The sequence below is a fragment of the Corythoichthys intestinalis genome, chromosome 18 (genome assembly GCF_030265065.1).
Source record: "Corythoichthys intestinalis isolate RoL2023-P3 chromosome 18, ASM3026506v1, whole genome shotgun sequence".
NCBI lineage: Eukaryota > Metazoa > Chordata > Actinopteri > Syngnathiformes > Syngnathidae > Corythoichthys > Corythoichthys intestinalis.
The window spans coordinates 38,559,206-38,586,196 of record NC_080412.1 but is presented as its reverse complement, the minus strand read 5'-3'; the positions used below and the strand labels follow the sequence as shown (position 1 = coordinate 38,586,196).

At 39.8% G+C, this 26,991-nt stretch overlaps 1 protein-coding gene across 1 annotated transcript in view; it reads left to right on the top strand.

The window, feature by feature from the left end:
• The window catches only part of LOC130906146 (nectin-1-like), a 32,015-nt gene extending 9,293 nt beyond the window's left edge, over positions 1-22,722 (top strand). Inside the window, exons 2-10 of the mRNA XM_057820126.1 lie at positions 9,882-9,994; positions 10,136-10,394; positions 15,636-15,753; positions 15,831-16,012; positions 16,109-16,226; positions 16,299-16,450; positions 16,532-16,664; positions 19,877-19,940; positions 21,836-22,722. Of these exons, the coding sequence (XP_057676109.1) occupies positions 9,882-9,994; positions 10,136-10,394; positions 15,636-15,753; positions 15,831-16,012; positions 16,109-16,226; positions 16,299-16,450; positions 16,532-16,664; positions 19,877-19,940; positions 21,836-22,156 (1,460 nt within the window). The 3' untranslated portion in view covers positions 22,157-22,722. The remainder of the gene's footprint in view (positions 1-9,881; positions 9,995-10,135; positions 10,395-15,635; positions 15,754-15,830; positions 16,013-16,108; positions 16,227-16,298; positions 16,451-16,531; positions 16,665-19,876; positions 19,941-21,835) is intronic.
• Positions 22,723-26,991: the final 4,269 nt, after the last annotated feature.

Here is a 26,991-nt window from a genome sequence, read left to right as displayed (position 1 = left end):
GACACATCTCCCAAAATATCACGAGGTGACCCCAAAAGAAGAGCCCCCAATCTCGGCGAGCATACCGTTTATATTTGCTGTCTAGTGCTGCCTATATCTAGACAAAACAATGGAAGCGAAAGTCCTTGTACTGTAGATAACTCTATGAGAAGATCATGTACAACCATGTGAAATGAACAGATATGTATTTGTGTGAATAAATGGAAATACATCTCTACATTTTATATATTATTTATATTTTCCGCACTATGAGGCGCATCGGAGTTTAAGCACGCCTTCGATAAATGGCTTATTTTAAAACTGTTTTCATTTATAGGGTGCACCGCATTATAAGGCGCAGTAGTAGTATTAATAGCAGTAGTGGTTGGGGTTGTGTCATGCCTCCACTAGATAGAGCTACGCTAAAGCGAATGTCATGCCATGATTAACTAGTATCAATCATTACAGTGGGGCAAATAAGTATTTAGTCAACCACTAATTGTGCAAGTTCTCCCACTTGAAAATATTAGAGAGGCCTGTAATTGTCCACATGAGTAATCCTCAACCATGAGAGACAGAATGTGGAAAAGAACCCCAGAAAAATCACATTGCTTGATTTTTAAAGAATTTATTTGCAAATCATGGTGGAAAATAAGTATTTGGTCAATACCAAAAGTTCATCTCAATACTTTGTTATGTAGCCCTTTGTTGGCAATAACGGAGGCCATACGTTTTCTGTAACTCTTCACAAGCTTTCCACACACTGTTGCTGGTATTTTGGCCCATTCCCCCATGCAGATCTCCTCTAGAGCAGTTATGTTTTGGGGCTGTCGTTTGGCAACACGGACTTTTAACTCTATCCACAGATTTTCTTATGGGGTTGAGAGCTGGAGACTGGCGAGGCCACTGCAGAACCTTGAAATGCTTGTTATGAAGCCACTCCTTTGTTGCCCTGGCTGTGTGTTTGGGATCATTGTCATGTTGAAAGACCCAGCCACGTCTCATCTTCAATGCCCTTGCTGATGGAAGGAGATTTTCACTCAAAATCTCTCGATACATGGCCCCATTCATTCTTTCCTTTACACAGATCAGTCGTCTTGGTCCCTTTGATGAAAAACAGCCCCAAAGCATGATGTTTCCGCCCCCACGCTTCACAGTGGGTATGGTGCAATTCAGTATTCTTTCTCCTCCAAACAGGAGAACCTGTGTTTCTACCAAAAAGTTCTATTTTGGCTTCATCTGACCAAAACACATTCTCCCAGTCCTCTTCTGGATCATCCAAATGCTCTCTAGCGAACCGCAGACGGGCCTGGACGTGTACTTTCTTCAGCAGGGGGACACATCTGGCAGTGCAGGATTTGAGTCTGTGGTGGCGCATTGTGTTACTGATAGAAGCCTTTGTTGCTGTGGTCCCAGCTCTCTTTAGGTTATTCACTAGGTCCCCCCGTGTGGTTCGGGGATTTTTGCTCACCGTTCTTGTTATCATTTTGAAGCCACGGGGTGAGTAGGGAGTCGAAAGTCCGTGTTGCCATACGACAGCCCCAAACATCACTGCTCTAAAGGAGATCTGTATGGAGGAATGGGCCAAAATACCAGCAACAGTGTGTGAAAAGCTTGTGAAGAGTTAAAGAAAACGTTTGGCCTCCGTTATTGCCAACAAAGGGTACATAACAAAGTATTGAAATTAACTTTTGGTATTGACCAAATACTTATTTTCCATCATGACTTGCAAATAAATTCTTTAAAAATCAAACAATGTCATTTTCTGTTTTTTTCCCCCACATTCTGTCTCTGATGGTTGAGGTTTACCCATGTTGACAATTACAGTCCTCTCTAATATTTTTAAGTGGGAGAACTTGCACAATTAGTGGTTGACTAAATACTCATTTGCCCCACTGTATTTGTTTAAGAAAATGCACCTAGTCACTCAGAGCCCGGCCTGAACTAGGATTTGGCTAGTTTCACAGCCAAATAACTTTCCAAACAGTCAAACAATTTAAGAAAGATTTAATTTCCTGAGTTCAATCAACTCATTTACCCTAATTGTCTTTCTGTATTCTGCATAGGAGTAATTTAGAAAGACTCGTTCACATGCGCGTCCCACGTGTAAAACAACATGACCATTGTTGTGTTAAGTTCCCATGCTGCTGCTGCTGTTTTTAGGTCATTGTGGCATATACTCATGAGGTCATTTCCCATCATTTTAAACAATGGACGAATGAATGAATGGACTTGGACTGCAGGAAGGTGAAACAAAGTGACGTGTGTTTGTGTGTCTTCATCTAAACCTCTAATCAGCTCAATGCTGCTCACTAGGGAACTTCCAGTGGGCGCTTGTGGTTTGTTAGTAATGTATCGGAAGGCATATGCCCAAAAATGGTATTGGTTTACATTTACTTGTAACTAAGATTGACCTGCCTAGGAGTTGGTTGGAATGATTACATGAAAAATCACTTGTTTTATATATGATGCATTTTAATATTCCTAAAAGATTTAATCTCCTCCCACTTTAGTCTGCATATACTGTAATCCACAACAAGCAGAATGCAATACAATGCATGTTATTAGTGTGACAAAGCATGGAAATTCCATTTGCATGACAATGTGAAATGATGCATAGTATTACTGTATACTAAATGTATAATTACATATGAACAGAATGAGGATTTGACTCTTAACTCATCTTGATTTTAATCAAATAAGAGTCGTTGACTATCTTTAAACCACGATATTAGGTACACCATTCGAAGCTAATCATATTTTGTATTTTAAAAAATCTTTTTTAATGCAACACTAGGTAACTTTTCAACTTTTATAAAATATTTTCATAACATTTGTGATGATATGTCGACTGACAACTAGTTGAATGACACCTCTTTTATACTGTATCTTGAGGGTAGCGGTTAATTTGTAAATCATAAGGTGCCGGAACGCAAAGTACATATGAGAGCGCAGGAATGACAGGTCCCGGAACATACGCAGAAAATGGGGCTGAAAACAACACGCAAATGCCCACTTGCCTTCGATCGATCGGGATGCTGATCGATCGGGTCCGATCACGTCAAGTATCAGAATCGGCAAAAAAAATATCGGACATGCCTTTTAAAAATTTTTTTTTTTTTTTTTAATTAAATCGTTTCCTAATTGTATTTAACGTTACATACATAATATGTTACACTCATCCAGAGTCTTTAGTTTAGGCTTAAGGTAGGGTTATCAAATTTATCCTGTTAACAGCGGTAATTGATTTAAAAAAAAAAAAAATCACGTTGAAATATTTAACGCAATTAACGCATGCGCTGCACGACCCACTCACGCATTGTCGCGGTCAATCTGTATTGACGCCGTTTTAACTATATATAGAGCTAAAAGGCAGCGTAAAATGAGTAGAGTGAATTTTGGCAGCCTTAGGAGCCTTTTTTTTAATTGGCTAAAGCCTTACAGTCCCTCTCCCTACGATTAGACCCTAAGTTATTTCCCAACGCAGAGACGATATATGAATTGGTACCACTACGCACAGTCATGGTTGCACTTCCCATCATGCATTTGGGCAGAACAGTTAAATGGCTACAGTATCATTTACTGAAAGCTCAACAAATGCACTAGATGGCAATATTTAGTCACAATATACAAAGTCACATTTATCCTTTATGAATTGCAAGTCTTTCTATCTGTGGATCCCTCTCACAGAAAGAATGTTAATAATGTAAATGCCATCTTGAGGATTTATTGTCATAATAAACAAATACAGTACTTATGTACTGTATGTTGATATATATTCGTCCGAGTTTTATTCATTTTTTTCTTAATGCATTGCCAAAATGTATATGAAAAATTATCGGGAATGATTGGAATTGAATCTGGAGCAAAAAAAAAAAGCAATCGGATCGGGAAATATCAGGATCGGCAGATACTCAAACTAAAACGATCGGGATCGGATCGGGAGCAAAAAAACATGATCGGAACAACCCTAGTATAAATGTTATGACAACAATTTACAATTATTTAGGATATACCCTGCACAGCACGGGCAATTGCGCACATAACCACAGGTGGGACTTACAGTAACGTACTCCCCGTGAGCAGCTGCCCTCATCGTTGGTTATTGTTTTTCTGACTCGTTTTGAACCATCTTCCTTCTTTTTGAAAAAAGACAGTAAAAGCAACTGTCTTTTTGGCAAGTTGAAATACCGTTTTATCCTGGATGACCCAATTTTCCAAAGTTTTTTTTTGTGTGTATTTTTTTATGTCAGGGGCTTGATTTGTTGGTCCAGCTTTTCATTGCATCAACAAATCTCCGACTCTTTCAAATGATATTAAATTTTATAAGCAACATGCAATTCTTGGGATTTGTTCTGTAAATTAAATTACGCATATTATAATTTTATTTCATACATTAAAAAAAAAAAAAAAAAAAGGTGCCGGATCTGCCCAAATAAGTCCCGGAACACAGGGAGGCCAAAATCACCATTCATTATAAAGACGTACACTGCTGGCCAAAAGTATTGACAACCCTGCAATTCAGTCAGATAATGCTCAATTTCTCCCAGAAAACGATTGCAATTACAAATACTTTGGTAGTAATATCTTCATTTATTTTGCTTGCAGTGAAAAAACACAAAAGAAAATTAAGTCATTATCATTTCTCACAAAACTCCAAAAATGGGCCGGACAAAAGTATTGGCACCCTCAGCCTAATACTTGGTAGCACAAGCTTTAGACAAAATAACTGCGAACAACCGCTTCCGGTATCCATCAATGAGTTTATTACAATGCTCTGCTGGAATTTTAGAGCATTCTTCTTTGGCCAACTGCTCCAGGGCTCTGAGATTTTAAGGGTGCCTTCTCCAAACTGCCATTTTCAGATCCCTCCACATGTGTTCTATGGGATTCATTGCTGGCCACTTTAGAAGTCTCCAGTGCTTTCTCTCAAACCATTTTCTAGTGGTTTTTTGGAGTGTGTTTTGGGTCATTGTCCTGCTGGAAGACCCATGACCTCTGAGGATACCCAGCTTTCTCACACTGAGCCCTACATTATGCTGCAAAATCTATTGGTAGTCTTCAGACTTCATAATGCCATGCACACGGTCAAGCAGTCCAATGCCAGAGGCAGCAAAGCAACCCCAAAACATCAGGGAACCTCTACCATGTTTGACTGTGGGGACCGTGTTTTTTTCCTTGAAGGCCTCGTTTTTTCCCCTGTAAACTGTATGTTGATGCCTTTTCCCTAAAAGCTCTACTTTTGTCTCATCTGACCAGAGAGCATTCTTCCAAAACGTTTTTGGCTTTTTTATGTCTCTGGGTCAGAAGTGGGGTCTTCCTGGGTATCCTACCATAGAGTCCCTTCTCATTCAGACGCCGACGGATCGTACAGGTTGACACTGTTGTACCCTTGGACTGCGGGACAGCTTGAACTTGTTTGGATGTTAGTCAAGGTTCTTTGTCCACCATCCGCACAATCTTTCGTTAAACCTCTCGTCAGTTTTTCTTTTCTGTCCACATCGAAGGAGGTTAGCCACAGTGCCATGGGCTTTACTTATTGATGACACTGCGCACGGTAGACACAGGAACATGCAGGTCTTTGGAGATGGACTTATAGCCTTGAGATTGCCCATGCGTCCTCACGATTTTGCTTCTCAAGTCCTCAGACAGTTCTTTGGTCTTCTTTCTTTTCTCCATGCTCAATCTGGTACACACAAGGACGCAGGACAGCGGTTGAGTCAACTTTAATCCATTTTCACTGGCTGTAGGTGTGATTTCGTTATCGCCACCACCTGTTATGTGCCACAGGTAAGTAACAGGTGCTGTTAATTACACAAATTACAGAAGCATCACATGATTTTTTTAAAGGGTGCAAACACTTGTCCGGCCCATTTTTGGAGTTTTGTGTAAAATGATAATGATTCAATTTTTTTCCCCATTCTCTTTTGTGTTTTTTCATAGCAAGCAAAATAAAAGATGATATTACTACCAAAGCATTTGTAGTTACAATCATTGAGAAATTGAGCATTATCTGACAGAATTGCAGGCGTGCCAATACTTTTGGCTAGCAGTGTAGGTCTATGCTAACACTTTTGCATGAATTCTGCCAAGATGGCAGCGCAACAGAGACTTTTCGGGGGAAAGTACTTACAGTTTTTACTCGTAAAGTAAATTTTAAAGCGAGTACTTTCACTTAAGTATTTTTTTGCCCCTGGATCTGTACTTTTACTTAAGTAAATAAGTGAGTACTTCATCCACCACTGCTGCATTGCAAATCATATTTATGACATTGAGTACGTAGATAGGATGACAAGTATTAACAACATGATACTAGGTTATGTTTTGTGTGTGTGTGTGAGAATGAGAGCAAGCATTGTTTAGGGCCTGTTCTGTTCAGCGTGCCACTCTGCTACGCTCCATTATGAATCAATCAGCAGGCTAGCTGCTTAAAAATAAGCCCACTTACTGCTGTCTGATCATCCAGCACAAGTAAACACGTGAGTGAAGTGCACTACGTGAAGTGGGGGGAGGCTGCAGTGGATTTGTTCCCAGAGGATCAGTCAAGTGGAGGGAAAAGTACCTTACAAATCACACTTATTTATACCTTAAGTGTAATCCACCACCTCTGACCCCAGGTCCCTTCTCATGATGTTCAATTGTATCACCTTTGACATACTGTAAGCTATGCTGACCACATCCTTTAACATGTATTGACTGCAATGTTCCTGCCATTCAGGTGGGAAACAATAAAGCTACGCCAAAAATGAAATTAGGGAAAAAACTGTATTCATGTGCTACATGAAATCGTGTTTTTTTAAAAACAAATGGAAGTGGAGTAGATTTTGGCCGCCCTCAGGGGGGCCTTTATCGGCCAGGGCCCCAAGCAACTGCCTGGCTTGCCTCTTCGTTAGCCACGTCTCTGATTATAAAATTCTGTCTTTTCTTTATTTGTTATTTTTTTTCCTTTCAGGCATGACAAATCCAAACAAACATACAGCGTTCATGTGTGTTTACATTTAATTCAACCCGAAAAGAAAAGGGCAGACGGGAGAAGCCGAAATATATTGAATCCCGCCCCCAGGATACCATAGGACGCAGAAATTATCGAATAACAATTTTTGACTTTTCAGATTGTGTAGTGATTGCAAGTTTTTTTTTTTTTTTTTTTCATTTTCATAATAGTCCTTGTCGATCGTGGCGATGTGCTCGTTATGTTGATCAAATCCAGTAGATTTGTCAGGAAAATGCGGGCAGGTAGATGGTGTGGACCCAATTGCAAGGAAACAAAAAGTAGCAAGGCAGGTGGCGGTGAACTCAAAAAATGTTTTAATAACAACTAACCAAAAGCACAAAGTACAACCAAAAGGACTGGGGATCAAAAAGGCAACGTTCAAACCAAAACTTACTTAAACGGAGGGGCTGGTACACGAGGGCTTGGACAGGACTTTAAATTGACGTTGACATAGACAATGACGCAACAAGGAGTGATAAGAAAATGGGAGCTTATATACACACACGCAGACAAGGGGTAATGAGACAACGAGGAACAGCTGGGAAACACATGAGGATGCAAGTTGAAGGATACACTAGGAGCAGGCACAACAGGTGAAATCAATGGGCAATCAAAGGGACAAGTCACACTAGGAGAAAACCAACACAAAACCTAACAAGATTAGTTCATAATTCAGATGTTAGTTCATTCAGTTGATTCGATCCAGAAGATGGGGAATAGCTGAGGACCGATGGCAGGCCGTGTCCGCCACCCCATTTCGTCGATTTAATCCTCGTGGCGGTTTTTATTCCTTGCTGCATTCCGACGAACATTCATTTCCAGGTTTCGCAGCTCTGTAGTAATTTTCATTACCATTCTGGTTGTGGCAGTGTTTTATGCCGCTAGATCATTCTTCACCTGTAATAAGTCATCACAGGCCTTGTTGAGGCTGGTGTGCACTCCGGCGATAGCGCTGCGGCCAATTCCACTGATCTCTTTTGCCTTTCTAACACTTTCATGATGATCCGACGAGTCAAGTGGGCTCCAAGCCCCTGCAGAAGAATCGCAGCCAGCAGCGCAACAAAAAGATACACATCCTCGATTTCTTCAACTTCAAGTGTGGTCAGACACAGCGGCCGGCATTTTCCCCAGCTATCCCCCATACAGTGGGGCAAATAAGTATTTAGTCAACCACTAATTGTGCAAGTTCTCCCACTTGAAAATATTAGAGGCCTGTAATTGTCAACATGGGTAAACCTCAACCATGAGAGACAGAATGTGGAAAAAAAACAACAGAAAATCACATTGTTTGATTTTTAAAGAATTTATTTGCAAATCATAGTGGAAAATAAGTATTTGGTCAATACTTTGTTATGTACCCTCTGTTGGCAATAACGGAGGCCAAACGTTTTCTGTAACTCTTCACAAGCTTTTCACACGCTGTTGCTGGTATCTTGGCCCATTCCTCAATGCAGATCTCCTCTAGAGCAGTGATGTTTTGGGGCTGTCGTTGGGCAACACGGACTTTCAAACTCCCTCCACAGATTTTCTATGGGGTTGAGATCTGGTGACTGGCTAGGCCACTCCTGGACCTTGAAATGCTTCGTACGAAGCCACTCCTTTGTTGTCCTGGCTGTGTGTTTGGGATCATTGTCGTGCTGAAAGACCCAGCCGCGTCTTATCTTCAATGCCCTTGCTGATGGAAGGAGATTTTCACTCAAAATCTCTCGATACATGGTCCCATTCATTATTTCCTTTACAGTGTGTATGGTGTTCTTTGGATGCAATTCAGTATTCTTTCTCCTCCAAACACGAGAACCTGTGTTTCTACCAAAAAGTTCTATTTTGGTTTCATCTGATCATAACACATTCTCCCAGTCCTCTTCTGGATCATTCAAATGTTCTCTAGCGAACCGCAGACGGGCCTGGACGTGTACTTTCTTCAGCAGGGGGACACGTCTGGCAGTGCAGGATTTGAGTCCCTGGCGGAGCATTGTGTTACTGATGGTAGCCTTTGTTAGTGTGGTCCCAGCTCTCTGTAGGTCGTTCACTAGGTCCCCCCCGTGTGGCTCTGGGATTTTTGCTCACCGTTCTTGTTATCATTTTGACGCCACGGGGTGAGCTCTTACATGGAGCCCCAGATCGAGGGAGATTATCAGTGGTCTTGTATGTCTTCCATTTTCTAATAATTGCTCCCACAGTTGATTTCTTTACACCAAGCATTTTACCTATTGCAGATACAGTCTTCCCAGCCCTGTGCAGGTCTACAATTTTGTCTCTGGTGTCCTTCGACAGCTCTTTGGTCTTGGCCATAGTGGAGTTTGGAGTGTGACTGACTGAGATTGTGGACAAATGTCTTTTATACCGATAATGAGTTAAAACAGGTGCTATTAATACAGGTAACGAGTGGAGCCTCATTAGACCTCGTTAGAAGAAGTTAGACCTCCTTGACAGCCAGAAATCTTGCTTGTTTGTAGGTGACCAAATACTTATTTTCCACTCTAATTTGGAAATAAATTCTTTAAAAATCAAACAACGTGATTTTCTGTTTTTTTTCCACATTCTATCTCTCATGGTTGAGGTTTACCCATGTTGCCAATTACAGGCCTCTCTAATCTTTTCAAGTAGGAGAACTTGCACATTTAGTGGTTGACTAAATACTTATTCGCCCTACTGTATATCCAGACTTGAAAGTTTTCCCGAGCAGGCGCGTTCTCCAGGTTCAGATCGCTTTGTAGAGAAGATCTTGTTCAGGGCACTCAGTGATCAATTGACCGGTTCCATGTCTTTACAGAATGTCACAATACTACTATTAAAAGTCAACTGCCTGTACACTTACAGAGCCAAATGAGTATCTGTCCTTGTGATGTCTGGTTGAGTTCTAACGTGTTACCCTATACTGTATGTTTGTCTTTTTTTTATGTCACAGGAGGGAATGGCCAAACCGTAGAAATGGATGATGGAAAGTCAGGGTACATGGGTTCAAAAGTAGATCTTCGCTGTCGGTTCATCAACAGCTCGCCGCCCGTCAAAATCTCACAGGTACTACAATATTTCAAGTATAGTATTACATACTATACTTTTGTTCCAGGTATGGATAAATATTAAGGTAGAATTCCAAGTTGTTCGACTTTTTAGGACTCAATTTGAAAAGCAACTCATTTGACTTTTATGCCACCCAAGGTGACATGGCAGAAACTGGTCAATGGCACTAAGCAGAACGTGGCCATCGCCAACCCGTCTCTCGGAGTGTCTGTGGCTCCGCCCTACAAGGACCGCGTTAGCTTTAAGAACGGCGCCGTGAGGCGTCGGACGCCGACCCTGGAAGACACCACCATCACCTTTTCCTCGCTGCGCTTGTCCGACGAAGCCACCTACATCTGTGAATACACCACCTTCCCTGCGGGCAACAGGGAGAACAAGGTCAACCTGACAGTTTATGGTAAGAACCATCGATATATGTACAAAAATCGTCATATGAAGTGGCGGATGCTGGTCTTTCAATGAGTGGAAGCTCATAGTGTGTCTGCCTGTGAGTGCTTTTTAGGACTGCACCCGCTGCCTGGTAGGGAAAGAAACTAGAGTGCCAGAAGTCAAGTCTCCAAACACACACAGCTACAATAAAAAAATCCAAAAAAACACCAGAAATAGAAGCTCCGTTTTTGTGTCGCTATGATGATTATGAAAGTCTCTGATTAAACTCAGAACAACAGAATGAAAATTGAAGTATGCCTATCATGGATGTTAATCAGATCATTAATTCACTCATTTCGCTGTCAATCAAAAATGAATTCAGCCTCAGGCAGACAATCCAATCATCACGCAGAGAAGCAGTGCGTCCAGGCCAGCCAAGCCCATCCCACTGACCATAGACCCACAGGGACGCACAGCGTCCAAAGGGCGGGATAAACCCAGCCTCTAGCCCTATGGTTCTTAACCTGGGTTAGATCGAACCCCAGAGGTTCGGCGATTAAGTCTCAGGGGTTCGGTGAAGGTAAAGAAAAGCAGAGTCATATTTTCGTATGCTGATTAAATCTAGGCAAAGTGGCTTTTTAGACCAGGTTTTGGATTGGTTTACTCCCACTTTGTAGGCTTAATCCATTTTTTTTAACTGCTAGTCCTCGATTTGATCTGGTTTGCTCAGTGGAAGGTTGACTCGCTCTTGGTATGAGGGAATACAACAGACCAATGGGCAGCGTGGTCTCAAATTTTGACCTGTTCATTAAACATGCTATCAAAATGAGAAGCGGAGCAGGAATTTGCTAAATTATTAGCTTGCTAGCTTAGATATATCGGTTTTTAATTTGAAAAAAAGGGCTTTATTATCTCATTCTGATGGGTTCAGTGAATCCACATGTGAAACTTGTGGGGTTCGGTAAGTTTAGTGAGGTTAAGAACTAAAAATGTCCTGATCGATCGGGATGCTGATCAATCAGGTCCGATTACGTCATTTTCAAAGTATCGGAATCGACAAAAAAATATCGGAGATGCCTTTTTTTAATATATATATTTTTTAATTGAATCGTTTTCTAATTGTATTTATCGTTACAGACAAAATGTCTTACCCTCATCCAGAGTCTTTAGTTTTGGCTTAAAAAAGGGCTATCAAATTTATTGCGTTAACGGTGGTAATTAATTTTTAAAAAATCAATCATGTTAAAATATTTCACGCAATTACCGCATGCGCTGCACGACCCACTCACGCATTGTTGCGTTCAATCTATAATGGCGCCGTTTTATCTATATATAAAGGTAAAATGCAGCGTAGAATGAGTAGAGAGAATTTTGGCAGTTTTTGGAGTCTTTTTTTAATTGGCTAAAGCCTTAAAATCCCTCTCTCAACAATTAGAAATATCTTGGGAAGCAATGTGGGGAAGAACGGTAGTGGTTGATCTTTTCCTTAACACCCTATGTTACTTCCCAAAGCAGAGAAGATACATCAATTGGTGCCACTACGCACAGTCATGGTTGCACTTCCCATCATGCATTTGGGCAGAACAGTTAAATGGCTACAGTATCATTTACTGAAAGCTCAACAAATACACTAGATGGCAATATTTAGTCACAATATACAAGTCACATTTATCCTTTAAGAATTACACGTCTTCCTATCCGTGGATCCCTCTGACAGAAAGAATGTTAATAATGTAAATGCCATCTTGAGGATTTACTGTCATAATAAACAAATACAGTACTTATGTACTGTATGTTGAATGTATATATTCGTCCGAGTTTTATTCATTTTTTTCTTAATGCATTGCCAAAATGTATATGATCGGGAAAAATTATCGGGAATGATTGGAATTGAGTCGGGAGCAAAAAAAAAAAGCAATCGGATCGGGAAATATCGGGATCGGGACCAGTTTATTAAACATGCTATCAAAATGAGAAGGGGAGCAGGAATTTGCTAAATTATTAGCTTGCTAGCTTAGATATATCGGTTTTTAATTTGAAAAAAGTGCTTAATTATCTAATTCCGATGGGTTCAGTGAATCCACATGGGAAAACTGTGGGGTTTGGTAACTTTAATAAGGTTAAGAACCACTGCTCCAGCCAATGACTTGTCTCGTTTCGCTGTAGTGGATCAATGCACTGTCAACTCTGGAGACGCACAGCTTCCACACTGTTTGAAGGACTGCACGAATGAAAGAAAATCAAGCCACATCGTAACCACTGCTGAGAAGCTAATTCTGGAAAAAAGTTGAGCAAGTTGTAGCGCATATTTAGTGAATGACACGTACACAAACTAGATACATTTGATCATTTATTTTTTTTGACAATTTAGGGGAATCTGACCTTCCCGTGCAGTCTTATGGTGGTTTAACACTAGCACTGTTTGGTCCGTTTTAAACGGATCAGAGTTCTTTTTCTCAGATAGTCCGCTTTGATTTGTAAATGCGAATGTGCATCTGAACTCTAGTTCGGACCAAACAAATGAAATGTGATCCGCTCAAAAATCATGGGTCTCGGTCCGCATTAAGCGCACCCTGCTTTGCTTGTGAATGCAACAGGAGCAGGGTGTGCTTTTGCTACTTTACGTGTAGCATCACAGCCTAGAGCTGTGATGCTACATGCAGGGCATCCTTGGAAGCGGAAGTACAACGTGCACGCAATTCAAAATCAACAATGGCAAGATGACAGACGATTAACAATGGCTAAATGTTGTTGTGTTGCGCTAAGAAGTTGCATTTGATGCACAGAATCAGGTTCTAATGTGGCGGTTGTGTTTTGCATGCTGTCCCTGAAGGCACCGTGTAGGTATGTGCCGGTATGAGATTCTGACAGTATGATAACCTTAAGCCAAAATGTCCAGGATTTTAACAGGATTTTTATTTTTCAAAACATTAGCAAATGTTATGCTAAAATAAATACAAATAAATAACAAAAATAATTGAAATATTTGAAATAGAAAAATAATTGAATTATTTTCCATAAAAAGCATGTGTGTATGACTCGTATCATGTTTACATTATACACACACTCTCTTTCTCAACACATACAGTACAGTTGCCAAAGACAAAAAAAACACGTTTTACCACCGCTAGACACACTAAACACGCTGGAGTTAACTCTCGTAGCTGGTGGGAAACGTTCATGAGAGTGTTTACTAACCTTTAATTTTGTATTAATGCTAAATTATATGAGTGGTATTGCCTCCTCGGCAGCCACCCTCCGCACACATGTTTTATATGTCGCTTGGCCCTCCTCCTCTAAGCCGCTGGCCGTCCGTAACTTCTCTGCAGCCGAAGTATTCCCATACAAGTGAATTCGGTTTCTTCGATTTGGGGGGAAAAGTTCAGGAGTTTCACTTCCTCCAGCCATTGTGTGGCACAGCTGACTCACTGACACTGAGCAATAACCGGTGGGGTAGGGTTGTGCCTTACAACTGCAAGCGAGGGATTTCTCCCTGCATTTTTTGGGGCCTAAGAAATAGCTAATACCGTAGAGACAGTACGACGTTTTCATCCCATGGTATACCTTGAAACCGGCAATAGGCACATGTCTAGCACCGTGTGAGAGTGACAGTGGATGAGACAGACGGAGCCTCTGTTTTGTGAGTCTCGCTTTCCTGGAAATGGTGACAATTTGACAGTCAAAAAAGTCACAAAAGTGAGAGCGATTGCACGCCTGTGTGACTTTGGGAGCCACGTGGTTCCTTTTTGTGGTTTTAATTTTTTCTTATGCATTTTTTATATACTCCAGCTCGCTCGGCATCGAGTCGGGAGGGGCTGCCCCTACAGCTATTTTTTATGTCCAAAAAATGTAGGGAGAAAGCCTTCGCTTGCAGCTGCAAGGCTCAACACTCCCCCACCAGGTTGTTGCTCAGTGTCAGTGAGTCAGCTGTGCTACACGATGGCTGGAGGAGGTAAAACTCCTGAACTTTTTTCCCCCATTGAAGAAAACGAAATAGCTGCTATGGGAATACTTTGGCTAGATATTTCAAGGTAACACATAGGATTGCTCGATCATGTTTTTTTGCTCCCGATCCGTTCCCGATCATTTTAGTTTGAGTATCTGCCGATCCCGATATTTCCCGATCCGATTGTTGTTGTTTTTTGCTCCCGATTCAATTCCAATCATTCCCGATAATTTTTCCCGATCATATACATTTTGGTAATGCATTAAGAAAAAAATGAATAAAACTCGGACGAATATATACATTCAACATACAGTACATAGGTACTGTATTTGTTTATTATGACAATAAATCCTCAAGATGGCATTTACATTATTAACATTCTTTCTGTCAGAGGGATCCACGGATAGAAAGACTTGTAATTCTTAAAGGATAAATGTGACTTTGTATATTGTGACTAAATATTGCCATCTAGTGTATTTGTTGAGCTTTCAGTAAATGATACTGTAGCCATTTAACTTCTGCCCAAATGCATGATGGGAAGTGCAACCATGACTGTGCGTCGTGGTACCAATTGATATATCTTCTCTGCTTTCGGAATTAACATAGGGTGTTAAAAAAACATCAACTACTACCTTTCTTCACCACATTGCTTCCCACAATTATTCTAATCGTTGGGATAGGGATTGTAAGGCTTTAGCTATTTAAAAAAAGGTTCCAAAGGCTGCCAAAATTCACTCTACTCATTTTACGCTGCCTTTTAGCTCTATATACTGTATGGGTAAAACGGCGCCATTATAGATTGAACGCGACAATGCGTGAGTGGGTCGTGCAGCGCATGCGTTAATTGCGTTAAATATTGTAACATGAGAAATGTAACAAAATAATAATTCTCGCCGCAACAAATTTGATAACCCTACCTTAAGCTTAAACTAAAGACTCTGAAAGAGTGTAACACATTATGTCTGTCACGTTACATACAATTAGAAAACGATTTAATTAAAAAATATATATATATTAAAAAAAAGGCATGTCCGATATTTTTTTGCCGATTCCGATACTTTGAAAATGACGTGATCGGACCAGATTGATCCGGATGTCGATCGATCGGGACATCTCTAGTAACATATTTTAGAGCTGTAATTGCAATACTGTCAAACCATATTTTGGCTGAAGGTTTTCAACCAGTGAGGAATCTCGTACCGGCACATGCCTAGTCTAATGTGAACCCGCCCATAGAGCAATCGCCACTGTATAAAATGTGGCTATATGTTCGTAATTTTTAACATCACCTAACGTCACGATCAATTTTCCTATCACGTTTAGTTCGTCCGACCACTCAGATGAGCTTATCCACACCGACGCTGGTGGCTCGCGCATCCAACCTGAAGACGCCGGTGGCGTCGTGCGTCTCCGCCAATGGGAAACCACCTGGTGTTATCAGGTGCGTGTTCATTAGATCAATCTGAAGTCATCATGAACCTTGATGAATCTATACTGGTATGCTTATCCTTTGGGCAGGTGGGAGACCAGGGTGCCTGGCGAAGTGAGCACCCGCGAGTACAAAAACTCAGATGGCACCTTCACCATTCAGAGTGACTACATTTTGGTGCCCAGCAGGGAAACACACAAGGAGACGCTCACTTGTGTTACCTCCTACAACGAGGAGGTGTTCACCGACAGCGTCACCCTTGATATTCAGTGTAAGTCCTCCACGCTAAAATGCACAATGAATGGCTTTTGTTTCTCAAACTACAAAACAGATGGATTGATCGTCCTTGTTTACATCTGCACTCCAGATGAACCTGATGTTTTGGTAGACGGCTACGACGGAAACTGGTATCTGAACAGAGAAAACGTCCAGCTGAGCTGCCAAGCAGACGCCAATCCGGCAGTGTCTCTCTATCAGTGGAGGCTGTGAGTAAAGAGCATTGAAAAAAACAACAGTAAATCTTTCCTTTATTAGGTTTCTCACTGTATCTTCAACAGGATAAACGGCTCCATGCCGAGTATTGCCGAGATCCGAGACAACGTCCTCATCTTCAAAGGTCCAGTCACGTACGATCTGCAGGGTACTTATGTGTGCGATGCCACGAACAGTATCGGGACCAGATCGGGCTTCGTTGAGGTCAGCGTTATAGGTAACAGACCGTTATTGTGCACTACGTCTCAAGTTTTCGAGTTGATTTTAATGTTGACACTTGCGTATGACTCAATTACAGACAAGCCGCTGCCGCAGATAGCGACCGGTGACGTCATCAGCGTGGTGGCCTTATTGTTGGCTGCCGGCGTTTTAATGGGAATTACCATCACAGTGCTGGTGCTCAAGATCCGAAGCAGAAAAGATGACAGCTCGTAAGGAATTGCTTTCATGATTTACTGGTCATACATGTACAATAAAGACAATAATAGGCCTGAATGATGTGAATATCTTTATAGTAGGGGTAGGAACCTCTGGATAGCTCACGATACGATTTGCGATACAAGGTTCATGATTATGATGATCTCGCGATATGGCGATACTACAATTATTGATACATTGGTCAGGAAATTATCTACAATATTTTATGATACAATTATTAAATAGAAAAACTTTTCATTGTTCCACTGTGAGTTTATCACGAGTAGATTTTTGATCCGTTTCCTCGTTTTTCGCAGTTATTGGGGACCAGAACCCGCCGCGATAAGCGAAAAACTGCGAAGTAGCGCTGCCCCAAAAAATAATTTTTGTGTGTGTTCAATGTACAGTCCCTAAGAAAAGTCTTGTCGCTTATCCAATTTGTAGAAACAATTGCTAATAACCCGACTTTTAATTATTCAATTGGTTTCAGAAATGGCTCATATGAAAGCTAAGACCCTCCCAAATGATGTTGAATGTACAAAAATATATTTGTTTCACTGAAAAAAGATTTATCATTTCATGAATACATAAAGTTCCAAGTTTGGCAAGACAAAAGTCTTGTCGCCTACAGAAAGTAGTGTGAAAATCGAACAAAAAATGTACTTCAAATACAAAAATATGTTACATAACATAAGCGAAGTAGTGGTGCTGTGAGATCCAAATTTAGTATTTTGTATGACTTCCATGGGCTTGAAGGACTGCATCCATGCGGTTCAGCAAGGATTCATACAAGTCATCAGGAACATCAAAGAAAGCAGTCTTGTATGCCTCCCAGAGTTCATCAACATTCTTGGGTTTCATCTTCCATGCTTCCTCTTTCATCCTGTTCATGTCTGGTGACAGGGCTGGCCAGTCCTGGAGGATCTTGATCTTCTTTGCCTTGAGAAACTTTGAGGTAGAGATTGAAGTGTGCGATGGAGCACCATCCTGCTGCAGAATTTGTCTCTTTTTATGGTTAGGAATGTAAGGGGCAGCTAAGATTTGTTGGTATTTTAGACTATTTATGTTGCCTTCCACCCTGCAGATCTCTCGCCCCCCCATACTGGATGTAACCACAGACCATGATTTTGCCACCACCAAACTTCACTGTTTTGTGGCAAAAAGGTGGATTTTTCAGATGAATCTTCCATTGAATTACACCACAGTCGCCGAAAATATTGCAGGATACCTACTGGAGCCTGCATGGATCAGAAATTCACTCAGAAAACAGTCAAGTTTGGTGGTGGCAAAATCACGGTCTGGGGTTACATCCAGTATGGAGGTGTGCGAGAGATCTGCTGGGTGGAAGGAAACATAAATAGTCTGAAATATCAACAAATCTTAGCTGCCTCTTACATTCCTAACCATAAAAAGGGACAAATTCTGCAGCATGATGGTCCTCCATCGCATACTTTAATCGCTACCTCAAAGTTCCTCAAGACAAAGAAGATCAAGATCCTCAAGGACGGGCCAGCCCAGTCACCAGACATGAACAGGATGAAAGAGGAAGCATGGAAGACAAAACCAGAGAATGTTGATGAACTCTGGAAGGCATGCAAGACTGCTTTCTTTGATGTACCTGATGACTTCATCAATAAATTGTATGAATCCTTCCCGAAGCCCATGGAAGTCATACAAAATATTAAATTTGGGTCTCACAGCACCAGTACTTAATTCGCTTATGTTATGTAACATATTTTTGCATTTGAAGTACACTTTTTGTTCAATTGTCACGCTACTTTCTGTAGGCGACAAAACTTTTGTCTTGCCAAAATTGGACCTTTATGTCTTCATTAAATGATAAATCTTTTTACAGTGAAACAAATATATTTTGTACATTCAACATCATTTGGGAGGGTCTTAGCTTTCATATGAGCCATTTTTTAAACCAATTGAATAATTAAAAGTCAGGCTTTTAGCAATTGTTTCTACAAAATGGACAACCGTCAAGACTTGTCAGGGGCTGTATTTATTTAGATTTAGCATTGGAAAGATATACACATAAGACACGTTTTTTTTTCACTTTTTTCCCCAAAATATTAAAAAACTAAACAAAAACTTTTATGGTTATACATATTTTAATAAATTGTTTTTAAACACTTTTTAAGATAATGTAATAATTATGATAAGTTTTAAAGATGTTTAAAAATAATTCGGTGGGACAGTAACAAGAATAAAGTAGAAAAATGCTTGTCTTTATTCAATGCTTATTTGAGTGAGTCCACTCAAATCTGCTCAAGCTGCTCACTTACACACAATAAGTTGCCACAGCAACTGTTTTAACAAGTTAAACGATGATTGACACCTGCGGCGCTTTTGAAGTTTGTGACTCTGGCAAAATCACACACAACAATTTGTCAACATTGTTAACTTTAATAAGCAACTCCAATGCATTGCCTGACCAACAAAGAGCAGGGAGAGAGAGGGAGGGAGTTAGAGGTAGACTATGGCCATGTCCACACGTAGCAGGGTATTTGGCAAAAAGAAGATATTTTTCTACGGTTTGACCTATCATCCATATGCAGATTTAAACCAGGGTTCTTAAAAACGACGGGGAAGGTGAAGATTTGCGAATTCTGCGTTTGTGGCTCCGTCATGTGGACACTGATAACCGAAGATTTACGTCACTGGCTGCGACAAATTTGGTCCTCACGTCACACATGAGACAAATTTTTACATTTGGAGTATATTAAACAGGCGCTTTTTTTGCTTCCTTTTTTTTTTTTTTTTTTTTTTTAACAAACTCTTGCTTTGCTTCTTATTGAATAATGGGTATTTTGGACAATTATTTTATTGTTTTGAATGTACTTAAAAATGAATGAAAGCGGTTGGCTGTGGAAGTTTGTTTTTTTTCTACACAAACGTGCAGATGTGGAAGCAATTATTTTTCCCCGACGTATTAGGGCAGAATCCTCGTTTTAAAAAAAAAAAAAAAAAAAAAAAAAAAAACTGCTACGTGTGAACATGGCCTATGTGATCGAACCGTTCATCCGTATTTATGTATTTAATTTTTTCATTGAAAAAAATCCGCAATGGACAGCGGGCGCGAAGTTTGAAGCGCGAAGTAGTGAGGGATCATTGTATTGTCACATCCCTACCTTACAGTCAGTGTGTGCTGTTTAAATGACCAATGTTAGCAAGTACTATAGCTCCACTCATTAGGTTTACTGTTTTTCTGTTCGCTCAGAGATGACTCCCCATCAAGGAAACTGTCCCAGCCGATAGGCAAAAGACCCGCTGAAGAAATTCAGGTACACATAACACTCACCATTTATTTACAATGACTAAAACCCAATTGGGTACAGCGGTATGTGAATTTAGGTCAATCGTTCACATCTCACAAACGTACGCCAAAGACTTCACTATCAGTTTACGGGGCTCGGGGCCGAGCCATAGGGGGCCCATTTTCAAAAACTTAAAATTCAAATATTTTCCAAACTAAAGCCACTAGCGACCTAAAACCAAAACAGGTACCTCCCTTAGGCATATATGAGTCTCTATGAGCAGCGACGTTGAAAAATTCAAAGTCGTTCCCTAATAAAATCGTGATTATTATACTGTAATTAATCCTGATAGAAAAATATGGCATATTTTATAGATAGTTTGAATTGCGATTAATTACGATTAATTAATTTTTAAGCTGTAATTAACTCGATAAAAAATTTTAATCGTTTGACAGCCCTAACCCACGGTGACTTTTTTATACAAGTATAACAAAACTTAAAATGGCTATAAAATTCTCAAATTTTACACTAGATGTGCAAAAATCACCAAATGCAGAGATAATCACCAATATTTTCAGGCTCTATAGCAATATTTAACGTATACGTTTTTGACCAAAATAGAAACTTAATTTTTTTTATTTCCTGCAAGTTTTCAACAGCTAATAAATCCCTCTATTTTCACATCAGAAACTTAATACTTGAGGAAAGCATGCAGAATCATCTTAATTTTACTCAACAAAAGCAACAAAAAAAAAAAACGCATTTTTCTATATACAATGACAACTTACTTAGGTTGAATTCAGCTATTGTGTAGAGATACAAAATCCAACATGGCGGCCGTCACAAAACAAATAGCTTTTTAAGTTGAAAATTCTTGTAAATAAATGCTGAAATTGCAGAATTTCTTTAGATAGGAATTGTAAAACAGTCTACATTCTTGGTTAAAAGCAAAAAACAGGCTGTTATCGTTCATTTTACGTAAATATTTCAAGTAAAAGTTACAGTATTGTGTAATCCAACATGGCGGCTGTCACAAAACAAAGCGCTTTTCAAGTTGAAACTTTTTGTAAATAAGTGCTTAAATCGCGGAATTTCTATAAATATGAATGTAAAACAGTCTAGATTCTTGGTTAAAAGTAAAAAACAGGCATTTATCGTTCATTTTACGTAAATATTTCAAGTATAAGTTACGGTATTGTGTAATCCAACACGGCGGCTGTCACGAAACAAAGAGCTTTTCAAGTTAAAAATTCTTGCAAATAAATGCTTACATCGCGGAATTTCTATAAATATAAACTAGGGCTGTCAAAATTATCGCGTTAACGGACGGTAATTAATTTTTTAAACTAATTACGTTGAAATATTTGACGCAATTAACGCACATGCCCCGCTCAAACAGATTAAAATGACAGCACAGTGCAATGCCAACTTGTTAGTTGTGTTTTTTGGAGTTTTGTTGCCCTCTGTTGGCGCTTGGGTACGACTGATTTTATGGGCACCCATGAGCATTGTGTAATTATTGACATCAACAATGGTGGGCTACTAGTTTATTTTTTGATTGAAAATTTTACAAATTTTATTAAAACGAAAACATTAAGAGGGGTTTTAATATAAAATTTCTCTAACTTGTATTAACATTTATCTTTTAAGAACTACAAGTCTTTCTAGCCATGGATCGCTTTAACAGAATATTAATAATATTAATAATAATTAATAATAATAATAACAGAATTAATAATATTAATGCCATCTTGTTGATTTAATTTTTATAATAAACAAATATCTGGGTTGGCCCCCTATGGGATGGCGTGGCGCAATGTCTGTGGAAGCTGTCTTGTCAACTGATGGTGGAGTTTATGCGTACGCTGTTGAAACTGACTAAAGGAAAGTTGCTAATAAGAGCTCTTCTAAACTTTACATAGCATTCTGGGCGTTTCTACGAGGAGCTTCCGAACACAGCGGACTACGTGAGTTACAGACTAGCCTGCAACAAGGAGGACTACCCGGAGCCCTACTCCCCTCCTATCAATCCTCCGCTGTCTTTCCTGCCCCAACACCCCTACCACTCTCCACAAGCCACTACGATCGCAGCCAGCAGCAGTAGCAGCACCAACTCGTCCAAGAACACCTTTTCTCCGCCCTTGCACTCCGCCGCCATTTTTAAGTACCCCTCAGTTTCGGGCATGTCCTCTCCTACCCCGGGGATCGGGACGTACACGTTTCCCAAAGAGCAGTACGTCTGAACCGGCGGGATTTTGCGGTGATCTCAAAAACAGAACACAAACTTTTCCTAAGAGGAGTTTGGAAAACTTGACAGTTTATTATTGGACTGTCGATAACACTTGGCATTGCAGCTTTTGGACTTTTTTTTGTGTCGACTTTGACAATACCTTCTCTGTCCTTGAATCCCGTTTTTTTTTTAAAGGGAATATTCTCACAGCCAAATTACTTGTCTCTTATTTATAGCTGTTTACCATCGCTAATTTCAAATTTCTTATGGAATCTTTTAATGTGGCTTGACCCATTTACTGATCCTATCTTTTTGTAAGAAAAACACAATTTGGAAAAACTCCTCGTCTTGTAAACATTGATCATTTCCAACGCTGAATCCCAGCATACCTCACCTTTTATGTCCTGTGTTTGTATTTTGAAGATACATTTTTATTGACTGGATATTTTTTGGAGAACATTTATAGTACAATGTGTCTTTATGTTTAATTTAGTATTCATTGACACTGGTTGTTGGATGAACTCTGAATTTTTAGCATTTCAATAAAAAATGGGCAAGAGGCTTGTAATCAGTGGAGTTTGTTGACAGTCAATCTTTACACACTTTAAAGTGCGTATGACACCAAAAAGCATGTTTATTTCATATTTCACGCAGTGTTTTATGCTCCTGAATGAAATGGATTGCTTGGATGTGTGTGGAAGCGATTGTTTTAAATATGGCGGAAAACAGGTGACTTCAAGTTCCGCTCTGAGACCTCCAGTTTGGCCAAATTTAAAAATTGTACGTGTGATACATCATTGGAAAGCTTAAAATGTCAATTTTCTGGGGGAAGAAACATTTTGAACTGGAGGGCATTTTTTAAAAAAAATTTAAACAGCGAAACCCTAACTGGAGGAGATAGCACGCGAGAGCAGAATTAAAGACGCCATGATTTCAACGAGATAATATCGCATACTAACCTCTTTTCGATCCAAAAACTCCATGTAACATGTATCATCGAGTGTCAAGGTACAGATGTGAATGGCTACAGCTGGATTTTTGGGGGATTTTATGGGTGAAACATGGTAATATAACAAGGGTCGCGATGCAGAAATCGCAGACATCAAGATGTGGTCGAGATGTTTTTTTCCATATATTTACCCTTTTAAACGTTTTTTTTTTCCAATTTTTCTATGTCTGGATCGATTATATATCATCTAACATATCGGGGAAAATGCGACAGTAACAAAAAAACAAACAAAATCAAGCCATAGTTATGAGGTAGATATCCGTGACTTATTTACAGACACAATTTTTGTCATTGTGACTTAATTTGTTTATAAGTAGGGCTGTCAAACAATTAAAATTTTTAATTGAGTTAATTACAGCTTAAAAATTAATTAATCGTAATTAATCGCAATTCAAACCACCTATAAAATATGCCATAGTTTTCTGTAATTTATTGTTGGAAACATGCTCTCCTGCCTGCAGCAGGGGACGAGCTGTAACTTGCTTGCCGCCGGGCGGGTTGCCGATTGGCAAAGACAACCGACAACCCCGCCGCTGTGTGACATGATCCCGAGTAGTTTTGAGTGCTTTTTCGCTTCGAAAGCCGAGAATAGACTTTGAAACATTACTCGGTTCGGGTTAGCATGTCGGCTAGCTTTCACGCTTCCTGGTTTGTTTACGCTCTCCGAAGCCGGGAAATGACAAAAGCCTGACTAATTCCGGTGGCATAAAATATCGTTCGGGAGGTGCGAAAGTAAAGGTGAAGTCGACAGTTTTGACCATTATGGAGTAATTTTGCCATGTCGTACTGAATAAATGCATTTTGAATATTTCCTATTCCATTTAGCACAAGACTAATTTGTCATGACCATAACATTTATTTAGCAATTGTATACATAGAATTATCAAAAAAGCCAGTACGTTTTTGTAGTTATCCCCAAGTAATTTGCCGAGGCTCTGAAACGGATCAGTGGCCTACATTTATTTACGAGACATCTCACCTTACCAACTAATGCTATCACTACAGTATTAGTTCTCTCCAGTGGCAAAACCTGGTCTTTCAGTAAGGGGAAGCTCAAAGTGTTTCTGCCTGTGAGTGCTTTGTGACGGTGGAGGGGCTCAGTGGCACCCGCTGCTCGATAGGGAAAGAAACTACAGTGCCAGAAGTTAACTCTGTAAAGTTGGCCCCACATCAGATTCAAATTTATAGAAAAATTATTAGGGTTGTTCCGATCATGTTTTTTTGCTCCCGATCCGATCCCGATCGTTTTAGTTTGAGTATCTGCCGATTGCGATATTTCCCGATCCGATTGCTTTTTTTTTTTTTTGTGCTCCCGATTCAATTCCAATCATTCCCGACAATTTTTCCCGATCATGAACATTTTGGCAATGCATTAAGAAAAAAATGAATAAAACTCGGATGAATATATACATTCAACATCAGAGGTTGCGCTAGACTTTTTTGTTGTCTGTCATTTTGACTGACAGGGTCATAAAAATCCGGTCATAATCTATTTTTACCCGTCACTTAAATTTTTAAAATGATAATAATGACATTGTGGTGACCCTTTGTTTGGCATAATTCACCTTCCGTACTTGTGTGTCCATTTGGCCGAGCGCGTTACCGGCTATGACACAGTCACGTGACAGAGACACTTAAGAGCCGCGCGCGTTCCGGCTTGAATAGAGAGTTCACAGAGAGCAGCAGAGCTACAGCGGCTGGACACAGCAATTCAAGCTAACAAGACTCTTAACATTGCATACCGCTTCAACATATTCAATGAATGAATGAATTCATATGAAAACTAAATACTATTTAGTTTTCATTCATTTTAAATTAATATTCTGTCTGAACAAGCTTAACAGAGAATCCACACCGTGCCATCACACATCAAGCAGATGAATATGTAACTTTTTCTCCGCAGTGACAAAAACAGCTGACTGTGGCCCCAGTAGGGAGGCTACATATGGAACAATGTAGGGCTGCAGCTATCGAATATTTTAGTAATCGAGTAATCGACTGAAAATTCTATCGATTAATCGAGTAATCGGATAAAACAAATATATTTTTAGGTGAAGAGCAATTATAAATATACATAAGAAAACAAGACTTTTCATCTAATCTTGAACCATTTTCCGTCAATCAATGTCTTTATTTTCGATGTATATTGTTGAAAACAGCCAACAATTGCATCTCAGATGTAACTAGAATTAAAAAAAAGACTAATTCACTGCTTTCACTCAAAAAACCTTTAGATCTTATTAAAAAAAAAATATATATATATATATATATATATATATACCTAAAAATGCCGTTACGCTTGATAACACACATCACTTAAAAGTTAGGATTTTTTCCCCACGTTTCAATTGAATTTCTATTTGTGTCAAGCCATTTTTAAGTTCTAGTTAAGTTTTAAGTTAGTCTAAACTGTAAGTCCTGATAGGATTTTGAGTTTTTGCAGTGTTCAAAATAAATGTATGGTACAGGCTGTATTGGAGCACATTAGGGACCAGTGCTACTTGGTGTTTTATCCAGCAATGACTACTGAGCTAAAATTGACAGTTAGCATTATTGAGTTTTTATTTTACACCCTCATCACTCCACAACGCTATGTTATGTTAAAGCCTGTATGTAAGACACGTTAGCCACGCATCGACAGTGGTTATAATTAATAGAAACCTCGCCCTCCGCAGGGCTAACGTTACGTGAGCTAGTGAATAACGTTAATCTTATCTCTTAGCGCTCTTTATTAGCGCTTAGTGCTCTACTGCTTTAAAATGGCGGCTGTTTACTAATGCAGCCCAGACGCGGCCGAGTCGGTCAATGCGCATCTAGTTCAACATACATGTGATCTCTATGAGACGCATCAGACGCTACCTGCTATCAACTAGCATCGTGCGGTCATGTATTTAGCAACGTCGGCGTCGTGTGTAGCGGCTGTCTGCTGCAGTAAGTTTTGTTGTTGCTGTTTTTTTTCTCCGTCCTCTACGCACGTAACATCAGCGCGTTGTCCCGCATTAAAAGTAGTCCGAGCAAAACGTGATGCTTACAGCTGTCAAAATAAACAAATACTCGAGGTGAATAAAATTACTCGTATCAGTTTTTAAACTCGAGTTACTCGAGTATTCGTTTCAGCTCTAGTGTAATTCAATGGAAGATTCATCTGAAAAATCCACCTTTGCCACTTTTCCAGCAGACATCCTTTTGACAGGCTGTGGGCCTTGGCAAATGCCACACAGTTTTTAAATTGTATGCACCCTGAGAGATCTGCAGGGTGGAAGGCAACATAAATAGTCTGAAATATCAACGAATCTTAGATGCCTCTTAATTCCTAACCTCAAAAGGGACAAATTCTGCAGCAGCATGGTGCTCCATCGCATACTTCAATCTCTACCTCAAAGTTCCTCAAGCCAAAGAAGATCAAGATCCTCCAGTACTGGCCAGCCCAGTCACCCGACTTGAACAGGATGAAAGAGGAAGCATGGAAGACGAAACCCAAGAATGTTGATGAACTCTGGGAGGCATGCAAGACTGCTTTCTTTGATATTCCTGATGACTTCATCAATAAATTGTATGAATCCTTGCCAATCCACATGGATGCAGTCCTTCAAGCCCATGGAAGTCATACAAAATATTAAATTTGGATCTCACAGCACCACTACTTAATTCGCTTATGTTATGCAAAATTTTTGTTTAAAGTGGTTAGGGTTAGGGTTAACAAAAATACTATTTTTTTGTTCAATTTTCACACTACTTTCTGTAGGCGACAAAACTTTTGCCAAAATTTGACCTTTATGTCTTCATTAAATGATAAATCTTCTTTCAGTGAAACAAATATATTTTTGTACATTCAACAT